General features: G+C 49.3%; 1 protein-coding gene across 3 annotated transcripts in view; it reads right to left on the bottom strand.

The window, feature by feature from the left end:
- Window positions 1–14303, bottom strand: part of ZNF143 (zinc finger protein 143) — an 80295-nt gene that overhangs the window by 16043 nt on the left and 49949 nt on the right. For all 3 annotated transcript variants that reach the window (XM_063944079.1, XM_063944077.1, XM_063944078.1), the window contains 2 exons: window positions 4832–4907; window positions 1242–1367 (listed from right to left, as the gene is read on the bottom strand). In XM_063944079.1, coding sequence (XP_063800149.1) covers window positions 1242–1367; window positions 4832–4907 — 202 coding nt within the window. The remainder of the gene's footprint in view (window positions 1–1241; window positions 1368–4831; window positions 4908–14303) is intronic.

Genomic DNA, 14303 nt, shown 5'->3' with positions numbered 1-14303 from the left:
GGTACACCCTCCGACATTCACACAAGACAGAACAGTTTTATGCTATTACACTGTCAGAGCAGATCATTTTAATACAAGTGACACAGAAGAGCAGCATGTGCTGGGAGCTGGTCGTTATAATACATGCGACACAGAGGAGCAGGATGTGATGGGAGCTGGTCATTATAATACATGGGACACAGAAGAGTAAGATGTGGTCGAAGCTGATTATTACACATGTGACACAGAAGAGTAGAATGTGTTGGGGCCTGATCATTATAATACTCAGGACACAGAGGAACATTTTAAACTGGTGGTAGCTGATCATTATAATACATGCAACACAGAAGAGTAGGATGTGGTGGGAGCTGGTCATGTCACATGTATTATAATGACCAAGAGGTGGTTGAAGCGGATTATTATACATGTGACACAGAAGAGTAGAATGTGGTGGGACCTGATCATTATAATACTCAGGACACAGAGGAACATTTTAATCTGGTGGGAGCTGATCATTATAATACATGTAACATAGAAGAGTAGGATGTGGTGGAAGCTGATCATTATAATACACGTGACACAGAAGAGCAGGCTCACGTGACACAAAAGAGCAGGATTTGGGGGCAGCTGATCAGTATAATACATGTGACATAGAAGAGCAGGGTGTGGTGGAAGCTGATCATTATAATACACGTGACACAGTATAGCAGGATCACGTGACACAGAAGAGCAGGATTTGGGGGCAGCTGATCAGTATAATACATGTGACATAGAAGAGCAGGATTTGGGGGCAGCTGATCAGTATAATACATGTGACACAGAAAAGCAGGGTGTGGTGGGAGCTGATCATTATAATACTCGTGACACAGAGGAACATAATGTAGTGGGAGCTGATCATTATAATACATGTGACGGATTTGGATGTCGCTGATCACTATAATAAACATGACACAGAAGGGCAGGATTTGGAGGCTGCTGACCATTATAGTACATGTGACACAGAAGAGTGTAATATGGTGGGAGCTGATCATTATAATACACAACACAGAAGAGAAGGATTTGGGGGCAGCTGAACATTATAGTACACGTGATAAAGAGGAGCAGGATGTAGTGAAAGCTGATCATTATAGTACACGTGACACAGAAGAGCAGTATTTGGGGGCAGCTGATCATTAATAGTACACATGACACAGAAGAGCAGTATTTGGCTGTAGCTGAACAGTAGAACACACGTGATAAATAGAAGAGCATAGAACAGTTACCTGTATGAGTTCTGATGTGTTTCTGCAGGTCTCCTGATGTCTTGAAAGACTTTGTGCAGTTCTCCTCCGTACACCTGTAGGGTTTCTCCCCGGTGTGCGTCCGTACATGGCTTTTAAGGCCATAACCTGCCGAAAAGAAAAAGTGAATTAATTCCAAACCTTTGTACATGGGTAACTCTATAGGTAGACAGCAGCGAGTGTATCAGCTGACGGGGATTTTGTGGGATGTGACCATGTCTCAGCTTCCGTGTCAGATCTCCAGGGAATTTCCTGGTGCAGGTTAGTACAACACTCACTGTGCTTACTAAATATTTCCTGTGCCACTTCTGACACAGACCAAACAGACAGAAGGCGATTCCTGGCAGATGCCCAGGTAATGAGTACTATGCAGGTAGAAGGTTCCCCCCATCATGATGTTAGGAACAGAGAAAAGGAGATTTATGGTAGATCTACCATAGTTAAATCTCTTTCTGCGAATTACACTGGGTTCCACAGGGAATACCTCGGGGCGTAGAGCTGGATCCAGATCCAGAGGCACCTACAGCCTAAAGCTTTGACTGTTCCCAGGATGCATTTAATAGCCTCCTCTATAACCCTGCCTCCGGACACTGGAACTCAGTTTCGTTAACCAGTCCAATGCAGTAGCAGGTAAAAGAGACGGTAGATGTTAGTCACATAGAACCACATTCTCACGACAGGAGAAGGTACCAGCGGCTAATGCCATACAAACGAGCAGCTAAGTGCATCAGGGTGGGCGCCCTGTGGAACCCAGTGTACCTCGCAGAAAGATAGTTAACTATGGTAGGTCTACCATAAATCTCCTTTTCTGCAGCGGAGTACACTGGTATTCCACAGGGACTACATCGGGGATGTCCTAAAACAGTTCCTCATGGGAGGGGATGCACCGTAGCGGATACAAGAACCCGGCATCCAAAGGAAGCATCCTGGGAGGCAGAAGTACCAAAGGCATAAAACTTAATGAAGGTGTTCACTGAGGACCACATAAACGCCTTGCACAATTGTTCAGCGGACGCGCTACGGCGGGCCACCCAAGAAGGTCCAACAGACCGAGTAGAATGGGCCTTGATAGCAGCAGGAGCTGGAAGACCATCCTGTGCATATGCTTGTGTAATCACCATTCTAATCCATCTGGCCAAGGTTTGCTTATTCGCAGGCCGGCCATGTTTGTGAAAACAAAAAAAGTACAAAAAGGGTATCTGATCTCCTGATAGAGGCAGTCCTCGCCACGTAATTACGGAGAGCCCGTACCACATCCAAAGACCGCTCTTTGGAGGACAAACCAGAAGAGATAAAAGCCGGAACCACAATCTCTTGGTTAAGATGGAAAGATGACACCACCTTAGGTAGATAAACGGGGCGAGTTCTAAGAACTGCCCGGTCACGGTGAAAAACCAGAAAGGGTGGACGACAGGACAAAGCGCCTAAGTCAGACACCCTCCTAGCAGAGGCAACAGCCAGCAGAAACACTACCTTAAGCGTAAGATATTTAAGGTCCACAGACTCAAGAGGTTCAAATGGAGACTCTTGTAGGGCATTCAAGACAACAGACAGATCCCATGGAGCGACATGAGGGAAATAGGGAGGCTGAATCCGTAAAACGCCTTGAGTGAGAGTATGAACATCAGGAATAGACGCAACCTTCTTCTGAAACCACACCAAAAAGGCAGAAATATTAACCTTGAGGGAGGCCAGACGAAGGCCTAAGTCTAGGCCTGGTTGTAGAAAATCCAAAAGTCTGGAAGCTCTGAAATTGTATGCATCGTAATTCTTAGCAGCACACCATGTGAAGTAAGAATTTCAGACCCTGTAATAAATCCGTGCAGAAGCCGGTTTGCGGGCCTTTAGCATAGTTTGGATAACCGCCTCAGAGAATCCTTTGGCCCTCAGGAGTGATGCTTCAAGAGCCACGCCGTCAAAGCCAGTCTGGCCAAATCTGGGTAGACCCAAGGGCCCTGAACGAGGAGGTCTGGGCGTCGAGGAAGTAGAAGAGGACGCCCGATCGATAGACCCTGCAGGTCTGAGAACCAATGCCGTCTGGGCCACACTGGAGCGACTAGAAGTAGTTTTCCTCCTTCTTGCTTGAACTTCCGTAGTACCCTGGGCAGGAGTGACACTGGAGGGAACACGTATGGCAGCTGAAAGTTCCATGGAATTGCCAGTGCATCCACGAATGCTGCTTGAGGATTCCTTGTCCTTGATCCGAAGACAGAAACCTTGTGATTGTGTTGAGACGCCATCAGGTCTACATCTGGTAGGCCCCACTTGTCCACTAGGAGTTGAAAGACTTCCAGATGAGGACTCCACTCTCCGGCGTGTACGTCCTGATGACTAAGGAAATCTGCTTCCCAGTTGAGGACATCGGGAATGAACACTGCCGATATTGCTGGCAGATGGCGTTCCGCCCAACAAAGTATTTTTGACACTTCCATCATTGCCATGCGGCTTCAAGTGCCGCCTTGATGTTTTATGTATGCCACCGTGGTGGTGTTGTCTGACTGTACTTGAACAGGCCTGTTCTGTATCAGAGGCAGGGCAAGAGTCAAAGCGTTGAACACTGCCCGCAATTCCAGAATGTTTATCGGGAGGAGAGATTCCTCCTTGGTCCACCGACCCTGGAGAGTGTTGATCTAGCACCGCGCCCCAACCCCACAGACTGGCGTCCGCAGTCAGTAGAACACAGTTGGGTATCCAGAAGGGACGGCCCCTGCTCAACTGTTGGCCACCAGCTCAGTGACAGACGAACCTCCGGAGTCAAGGAGATCATTTGAGACCTGATCCGATGAGGCAGGCCGTCCCACTTGGAAAGTAGTAACCTCTGCAGAGGGCGGGAATGAAATTGAGCGTACTCTACCATGTCGAAAGCCGACACCATGAGGACTAGTACTTGCATCGCCGAGTGTATCGACACTCTTGGGCGAGAAAGGAAGTATCTGATCCTGTCCTGAAGTTTCAGGACTTTCTCTGAAGACAGGAACAGTCTTTGGCTGTGCGTGTCCAGCAGTGCCCCCAGGTGCACCATGCTCCGAGCAGGGACCAGCGAGGACTTTTTCCAGTTGATGAGCCACCCGTGGGCTTGTAGGAATTGGACAGTCAGTTCCAGATGATTGAGGAGAACATCTTGGGAGTTCGCCAGGATCAGCAAGTCGTCCAGATACGGTAGGATCCCGATTCCCTGACGGCGGAGAAGAAGCCACACGATCCAGGAGAGCGTCAGCGGTGGTGTGCCTGGGAACCGGAGCGCCTCCACCGCAAGTACCCGGGAACAGAGCCAGCGGGAGTAGGCAGCGCTGCTGGGGAGGTGATGGAGCCGCAGCACAGTATGTCACAATGATATATAAAGTGCTGCAGCCCTTGAAGTCTTCTAAAAGCTCTTTTCAGGGCTGCCTAGCGCAGCCCCCCCTCCTGTTAAGTGTCCGGAGGCGGGGTTATAGAGGAGGCCATGCAATGCACCCTGGGAACAGTCAAAGCTTTAGCCTGTTGGTGCCTCTGGATCAAGATCCAACTCTACACCCCAATGTATTTCCTGTGGAACACAGTGTACCCCGCTGCAGAAAAAATAATTACTACACCTGTTGCAAAAGCTTTTCCACAGCCTCCATGTTCGCACTGGTACGGCCGGTCCCCAGTGTGAGATCTTTCATGCACCTATGAGAAACAGACTTTAACATCCTGAGAATGGCTAAAGTTCAACAAACGGAACATAATTTGGGAAAAAACGAGGCGATAAATAATAACCATCTCTACAACATGTCAGCTCTCAGCTACACACAACGTGACCCGATACACTGCCCTCGTTCTCTACCCATCATTGTACCATACACAACAAAATGCAACCTCAGAGACAGGAGTTGCGGGAACATGGGTGTGGCCAGAGACAATTACAAAAAGCACCAGTCTCTCTCAATGGGCCTACATGTTCTCTTTACCTTTGTGTTTTTCTCTGGGTCCTGATTGCACAAGTGATTCTCAGGGTCTCCAACAGCTATCTAGTTTGGAAAACAATTCATGCAGGATAATATATGTTTTGGGGTATGGCTTAGTGAATTTAGCACTTTAATAATGCCCCGTTGCGATAATACTGGGGAGAGTGCCAATAATAAGATTTTAAACCTACCGGTAAATCTTTTTCTCCTAGTCCGTAGAGGATGCTGGGGACTCCGTAAGGACCAAGGGGTATAGCTGGGCTCCGCAGGAGACATGGGCACTATAAAGAACTTTAGAATGGGTGTGCACTGGCTCCTCCCTCTATGCCCCTCCTCCAGACCTCAGTTAGAGAAACTGTGCCCAGAGGAGATGGACAATACGAGGAAAGGATTTTGTTAATCTAAGGGCAAGATTCATACCAGCCCACACCGTATAACCTGGACTATGCGCAACCAGTTAACAATATGAACAAAACAGTATCAGCGAAAGACTGATCTCAACTGTAACATAACCCTTATGTAAGCAACAACTATATACAAGCCTTGCAGATTTTGTCCGCACTGGGACGGGCGCCCAGCATTCTCTACGGACTAGGAGAAAAAGATTTACCGGTAGGTTTAAAATCTTATTTTGTCTTACGTCCTAGAGGATGCTGGGGACTCCGTAAGGACCATGGGGTTTATACCAAAGCTCCAGACCAGGCGGGAGAGTGCGGACGATTCTGCAGCACCGACTGAGCAAACGCAAGGTCCTCATCAGCCAGGGTATCAAACTTATAGAACTTTGCAAAAGTATTTGATCTTGACCAGGTAGCTGCTCGGCAAAGCTGTAAAGCCGAGACGCCTCGGGCAGCCGCCCAAGAAGAGGCTACCTTCCTAGTGGAATGGGCCTTTACCGAACTTGCTAACGGCAATCCTGCCGTAGAATGAGCCTGCTGAATCGTGTTACAGATCCAGTGAGCAATAGTCTGCTTCGAAGCTGCATACAGGACAAACAGTGCTTCTGTTTTCCTAACCCGAGCCGTCCTGGCTACATAGATTTTTAAGGCCCTGACTACATCCAGGGACTTGGAATCCTCCAAATCACCCGTAGCCACAGGCACCACAATAGGTTGGTTCATATGAAATGAAGAAACCACCTTAGGCAAAAATTGAGGACGAGTCCTCAACTCTGCTCTATCCACATGGAAAGTCAAATAGGGGCTCTTGTGAGAGAAGGCCGCCAATTCTAACACCCGCCTTGCAGATGCCACGGCCAACAACATGACCACCTTCCAAGTGAGAAACTTCAATTCAACTGTTTGAAGAGGTTCAAACCAGTGAGACTTCAGGAACCGTAATGCCACGTTAAGGTCCCAAGGTGCCACTGGAGGCACAAAAGGAGGCTGGATGTGCAGCACTACCTTTACAAAAGTCTGGACTTCCGGGAGAGAAGCCAATTCTTTCTGAAAGAAAATAGACAGGGCCGAAATCTGTACCTTAATGGAGCCTAATTTTAGGCCCATATCCACTCCTGTCTGTAGAAAGTGGAGAAAACGGCCTAGATGGAAATCTTCCGTAGGAGCATTCTTGGCTTCACACCAAGAAACATGCTTCCTCCAGATACGGTGATAATGTTTTGCCGTCACCTCCTTCCTAGCCTTTATCAGAGTAGGGATGACTTCCTCCGGAATACCTTTCCAAGCTAGGATTCGGTGTTCAACCGCCATGCCGTCAAACGTAACCGCGGTAAGTCTTGGAACACGCAGGGCCACTGTTGTAACAGGTCCTCCCTGAGAGGAAGAGGCCATGGATCTTCTGTGAGCATCTCCTGAAGATCTGAATACCAGGCCCTTCGAGGCCAATCTGGAACAATGAGTATTGCTTTCACTCTTTTTTGTCTTATGATTCTCAATACTTTTGAGATGAGAGGAAGAGGGGGGAACACATAGACCGACTAAAACACCCAAGGTGTCACCAGGGCATCCACCGCTACAGCCTGAGGGTCTCTTGACCTGGCACAATACCTCCGAAGCTTCTTGTTGAGGCGTGACGCCATCATGTCTATGTGAGGAATTCCTCAAAGACTTGTTATCTCTGTAAAAACTTCTTGATGAAGTCCCCACTCTCCAGGATGGAGATCGTGTCTGCTGAGGAAGTCTGCTTCCCAGTTGTCCACTCCCGGAATGAAGACCGCTGACAGAGCGCTTACGTGATTTTCCGCCCAGCGAAGAATCCTGGTGGCTTCCGCCATTGCCACTCTGCTCCTTGTCCCGCCTTGGCGGTTTACGTGAGCCACTGCTGTGACGTTGTCTGATTGAATCAGAACCGGTAGGTCGCGAAGAAGAGTCTCCGCTTGTCGAAGGCCGTTGTATATGGCCCTCAATTCCAGTACGTTGATGTGTAGACAAGCCTCTGGCTTGACCATAGCCCCTGAAAATTTCTTCCTTGTGTGACTGCTCCCCATCCTTGGAGGCTCGCGTCCGTGGTCACCAGAACCCAGTCTTGAATGCCGAACCTGCGACCCTCTAGAAGGTGAGCACTTTGCAGCCACCACAGGAGAGACACCCTGGCCCGGGGGGACAGGCTTATCTTCTGATGTATTAGTAGATGGGACCCGGACCACTTGTCCAGGAGGTCCCACTGAAAAGTCCTTGCATGAAACCTGCCGAAGGGGATGGCCTCGTAGGCTGCCACCATTTTCCCCAGAACTCGAGTGCATTGATGAACAGACACTCTTTTCGGTTTTAGCAAGTCTCTGACCATGTTTTGGAGGTCCTGGGCTTTTTCCATCGGGAGAAAAACCCTCTTCTGTTCCGTGTCCAGAATCATGCCTAGGAATGATAGTCGAGTCGTTGGAATCAATTGTGACTTTGGCAGATTGAGAATCCAACCGTGTTGTTGTAGCACTCTCAGGGAGAGCGACACGCTCTTCTGCAATAGATCTTTCGATCTTGCTTTTATCAGGAGATCGTCCAAGTATGGTGGGATAATTGTGACTCCCTGCCTGCGCAGGAAGACCATCATCTCCGCCATCACCTTGGTGAAAATCCTCGAGGCCGTGGAAAGCCCAATCGGCAACGTCTGAAACTGGTAATGACAGTCCTGTACAGCGAATCTCAGGTACGCCTGATGAGGAGGATATATGGGGACATGAAGGTATGCATCCTTTATGTCGAGTGGCACCATAAAATCCCCCCTTCCAGACTGGAGATCACAGCCCGGAGCGATTCCATCTTGAATTTGAACTTTCTCAAGTACAGGTTTAGGGATTTTAGATTTAAAATGGGTCTGACCGAGCCATCCGGCTTCGGGACCACGAACAGGGTCGAATAGTACCCTTTTCCCTGTTGGACCAGGGGAACCTTGACAATCACTTACTGTTGACACAGCTTTTGAATTGCAGCTAACACTACTTCCCTCTCTGGGGAAGAAGCTGGCAAGGCCGACTTGAAAAATCGGCGAGGGGGCACCTCTTCGAATTCCAGTTTGTAGCCTTGGGATACAATATCCATCGCCCAAGGATCCACGTCTGACCGAACCCCGACCTGGCTGAAGAGTCGAAGACGTGCCCCACCGGTGCGGACTCCCTCAGTGGAGTTCCAGCGTCATGCGGTGGATTTAGTAGAAGGCGGGGAGGCCTTCTGCTCCTGGGAACTAGCCGAAGCAGGTGTTCTCTTCCCTCTACCCTTACCTCTGGCGAGGAAGGATGAGCCCCGACCTCTTCTGGACTTATGCGACCGAAAGGACTGCATCTGATATTGTGGAGTTTTCTTTTTCTGTGGGGGAACAAACAGCAAAAAAGTAGATTTACCCGCGGTAGCTGTGGCAACCAGGTCCGCGAGACCTTCCCCAAATAAAACTTCACCTTTGTATGGCAAAACCTCCATATGCTTCTTTGAGTCGGCATCCCCCGTCCATTGGCAGGTCCACAGGGCTCGCCTAGCAGAAATCGCCATGGCGTTGTCTCTCGAACCCAGCAGCCCAACGTCTCTTTGAGCGTCCCTCATATATAAGATTGCGTCTTTAATGTGGCCTAAGATCAATAAAATGGTATCCCTATCTAGGGTATCAAGTTCAGCTGACAAGGTATCTGTCCAAGCTGCAACCGCACTACACACCCATGCCGATGCTATTGCCGGTCTGAGTAAAGCACCCGTATGCGCATAAATAGATTTTAAAGTAGTTTCCTGCCTGCGATCAGCAGGATCCTTGAGGGCTGCCGTGTCCGGAGACGATAGCGCCACCTTCTTGGACAGGCGCGTTAAAGCCTTGTCCACCCTGGGTGAGGATTTCCAACGTACCCTGTCCTGTGTAGGGAAAGGATACGCCATAAGAATCCTTTTGGGAATCTGCAGTCTTTTATCTGGAGTTTCCCAAGCTTTTTCAAATAACTCGTTAAGCTCATGAGATGGGGGAAAGGTTACCTCAGGTTTCTTTTCCTTATACATGCGCACCCTCGTGTCAGGGACAGAGGGGTCATCTGTGATATGCAAAACCTCTTTTATCGCAATAATCATATAATGAATACTTTTGGCCACCCTTGGGTGTAACCTCTCATCATCGTAGTCGACACTGGAGTCAGAATCCGTGTCGGTATCAGTGTCTGCAATTTGTGATAGGGGACATTTTTGAGACCCAGAGGGGCCCTGTGATTGACCCTCTGCCTTTTCCCTGGACTCTGCTTTGTCCAGCCTCTTATGTAATAAGGTCACATTTGCATTTAAAACATTCCACATGTCCATCAAATCATGAGTCGGCGTTGCCGACGGAGACACCACAATCATCTGCTCCACCTCCTCCTTAGCTGAGCCTTCCGCATCAGACATGCCGACACACTCGTACTGACCCCCCCCCCCCCACACACACACAGGGATATAGTTATAGGGAGACAGTTCCCCAATAAGGCCCTTTGGAGAGACAGAGAGAGAGAGTATGCCAGCACACACCCAGCGCCAACTGACACCGGAAATTAAACTCCCAGATAATAGCGCTTTTATATTAATTACTGTGTTAATACACTCACTACGCCTTACAAGTGCCCCCCCTCCTCTTTTCAGCCCTGTGTCACCGTGTTCAGCAGGGGAGAGACCGGAGAGCCAGCTTCTCTGCAGATCTCTGTGGAGAAAATGGCGCTGGCTTCGGTCCCGCTCAAAGTATCTCAAACTGGCGGGGGATTCAAAGAAATACTGCCTCTGCAGTGTCCAACCTAATAATGCCAGATATAGAGGTTTATTGCTGCCCAGGGCGCCCCCCCTGCGCCCTGCACCCATCAGTGCCCGCTAGTGTGTATAGTGTGTGGGAGCAATGGCGGAAGATCTGAAGTCTTCTGCCGCCTTGAAGTCTTCTTTTCTTCTTATACTCACCCGGTTTCTATCTTCCGCCTCTGCGAGGAGGACGGCGGCGCAGCTCCGGGACGAACAGCGAAGGGAGACCTGTGTTCCGACTCCCTCTGGAGCGAATGGTGTCCAGTAGCCTAAGAAGCAGAGCCTATCATTTAAGTAGGTCTGCTTCTCTCTCCTCAGTCCCACGATACAGGGAGCCTGTTGCCAGCAGTGCTCCCTCAGAATAAAAAAAACTAACAAAATTCTTTATCAGAGAAACTCAGGAGAGCTCCCCTGTAGTGCACCCAATCTCCTCTGGGCACAGGATCTAACTGAGGTCTGGAGGAGGGGCATGGAGGGAGGAGCCAGTGTACACCCATTCTAAAGTTCTTTATAGTGCCAATGTCTCCTTCGGAGCCCATCAATACCCCTTGGTCCTTACGGAGTCCCCAGCATCCTCTAGGACGTAAGAGAAAATAAGAATTTACTCACCGGTAATTCTATTTCTCGTAGTCCGTAGTGGATGCTGGGAACTCCGTAAGGACCATGGGGAATAGCGGGCTCCGAAGGAGGCTGGGCACTCTAGAAAGATCTTAGACTACCTGGTGTGCACTGGCTCCTCCCACTATGACCCTCCTCCAAGCCTCAGTTAGGTACTGTGCCCGGACGAGCGTACACAATAAGGAAGGATTTTGAATCCCGGGTAAGACTCATACCAGCCACACCAATCACACCGTACAACTCGTGATATGAAACACAGTTAACAGTATGAAACAATAGAGCCTCTCAACAGATGGCTCAACAATAACCCGATTTAGTTAACAATAACTATGTACAAGTATTGCAGATAAACCGCACTTGGGATGGGCGCCCAGCATCCACTACGGACTACGAGAAATAGAATTACCGGTGAGTAAATTCTTATTTTCTCTGACGTCCTAGTGGATGCTGGGAACTCCGTAAGGACCATGGGGATTATACCAAAGCTCCCAAACGGGCGGGAGAGTGCGGATGACTCTGCAGCACCGAATGAGAGAACTCCAGGTCCTCCTCAGCCAGGGTATCAAATTTATAGAATTTTGCAAAGGTATTTGCCCCTGACCAAGTAGCAGCTCGGCAAAGTTGTAAAGCCGAGACCCCTCGGGCAGCCGCCCAAGATGAGCCCACCTTCCTTGTGGAATGGGCATTGACAGATTTTGGCTGTGGCAGGCCTGCCACAGTATGTGCAAGCTGAATTGTACTACAAATCCAACGAGCAATAGTCTGCTTAGAAGCAGGAGCACCCAGCTTGTTGGGTGCATACAGGATAAACAGCGAGTCAGATTTTCTGACTCCAGCCGTCCTGGAAACATATATTTTCAGGGCCCTGACAACGTCTAGCAACTTGGAGTCCTCCAAATCCTTAGTAGCCGCAGGCACCACAATAGGCTGGTTCAGGTGAAACGCTGACACCACCTTAGGGAGAAACTGGGGACGAGTCCTCAATTCTGCCCTATCCATATGGAAAATCAGACAAGGGCTTTTACATGATAAAGCCACCAACTCTGACACTCGCCTGGCTGAAGCCAAGGCCAATAACATGACCACTTTCCACGTGAGATATTTCAGATCCACGGTTTTTAGTGGCTCAAACCAATGTGATTTTAAGAAACTCAACATCACGTTGAGATCCCAAGGTGCCACAGGAGGCACAAATGGGGGCTGAATATGCAGCACTCCTTTCACAAATGTCTGAACTTCAGGTACTGAAGCTAGTTCTTTTTGAAAGAAAATTGACAGAGCCGAGATCTGTACCTTAATGGAGCCCAGTTTTAGGCCCATATTCACTCCTGCTTGCAGGAAATGCAGAAATCGACCTAGTTGAAATTCCTCTGTTGAGGCCTTTTTGGCCTCGCACCATGCAACATATTTCCGCCATATGCGGTGATAATGCTTTGCCGTAACATCTTTCCTGGCTTTAATAAGCGTAGGAATGACTTCCTCCGGAATGCCCTTTTCCTTCAGGATCCGGCGTTCAACCGCCATGCCGTCAAACGCAGCCGCGGTAAGTCTTGGAACAGACAGGGGCCCTGCTGCAGCAGGTCCTGTCTGAGCGGCAGAGACCACGGGTCCTCTGAGATCATCTCTTGAAGTTCCGGGTACCACGCTCTTCTCGGCCAATCCGGAACCACGAGAATTGTGTTTACTCCTCGCTTTCTTATTATTCTCAATACCTTTGGTATGAGAGGTAGAGGAGGGAACACATAAACTGACCGGTACACCCACGGTGTCACTAGAGCGTCCACAGCTATCGCCTGAGGGTCTCTTGACCTGGCGCAATACTTCTCTAGTTTTTTGTTTAGGCGGGACGCAATCATGTCCACCTGTGGACGACCCCATTGATTTACAATCATTTGGAAGACTTCTGGATGAAGTCCCCACTCTCCCGGGTGGAGGTCGTGCCTGCTGAGAAAGTCTGCTTCCCAGTTGTCCACTCCCGGGATGAACACTGCTGACAGTGCTAGTACATGATTCTCCGCCCATCTGAGAATTTTTGTGGCTTCTGCCATCGCCGTCCTGCTTCTTGTGCCGCCCTGTCGATTCACATGGGCGACTGCCGTGATGTTGTCTGACTGGATCAGCACCGGCTGGTGTAGGAGCAGGGATTTTGCTTGACTTAGGGCATTGTAAATGGCCCTTAGTTCCAGAATATTTATGTGAAGGGCAGTCTCCTGACTTGACCATAGTCCTTGGAAATTTCTTCCCTTTGTGACTGCCCCCCAGCCTCGTAGGCTGGCATCCGTGGTCACCAGGACCCAGTCCTGTATGCCGAATCTGCGGCCCTCCAGAAGATGAGCACTGTGCAGCCACCACAGAAGAGACACCCTGGTTCGTGGAGACAGGGTTATTAAACGATGCATCTGAAGATGCGATCCGGACCACTTGTCCAACAGGTCCCACTGAAAAATTCTGGCATGGAACCTGCCGAATGGAATTGCTTCGTAAGAAGCTACCATCTTTCCCAGGACCCGCGTGCAGTGATGCACCGATACCTGTTTTGGTTTTAGGAGGTCTCTGACTAGAGAAGACAACTCCCTGGCTTTCTCCTCCGGGAGAAACACTTTTTTCTGGGCCGTGTCCAGAATCATTCCCAGGAACATTAGACGTGTCGTGGGGACCAGCTGTGACTTTGGGATATTCAGAATCCAACCGTGCTGGCTCAGCACTTCCTGAGATAGTGCTACTCCCACTAACAACTGTTCCTTGGATCGTGCCTTTATTAGGAGATCGTCCAAGTATGGGATAATTAAAACTCCCTTTTTTTGAAGGAGTATCATCATTTCCGCCATAACCTTGGTAAATACCCTCGGTGCCGTGGAGAGTCCAAACGGCAGCGTCTGAAATTGGTAATGGCAATCCTGTACCACAAATCTGAGGTACTCCTGGTGAGAATTGTAAATGGGGACATGCAGATAAGCATCCTTGATGTCCAGGGATACCATGTAATCCCCCTCGTCCAGGCTTGCAATAACCGCCCTGAGCGATTCCATCTTGAACTTTAATTTTTTTATGTATGTGTTCAAGGATTTCAAATTTAAAATGGGTCTCACCGAACCGTCCGGTTTCGGCACCACAAATAGTGTGGAATAGTAACCCCGGCCTTGTTGAAGTAGGGGTACCTTGATTATCACCTGCTGGGAATACAGCTTGTGAATCGCTGCTAGCACCGCCTCCCTGTCTGAGGGAGCAATCGGCAAGGCAGATTTTAGGAACCGGTGGGGTGGAGCCGCTGCCTCTGCCTCTTGACAGAAAAGACCCTCCTTTTCCCCGCTTGT

Source organism: Pseudophryne corroboree, chromosome 11, assembly GCF_028390025.1.
Source record: "Pseudophryne corroboree isolate aPseCor3 chromosome 11, aPseCor3.hap2, whole genome shotgun sequence".
Taxonomy (NCBI): domain Eukaryota; kingdom Metazoa; phylum Chordata; class Amphibia; order Anura; family Myobatrachidae; genus Pseudophryne; species Pseudophryne corroboree.
The sequence above is the reverse complement of the archived record's forward strand: the minus strand, read 5'-3'. Positions and strand labels throughout refer to the sequence as shown.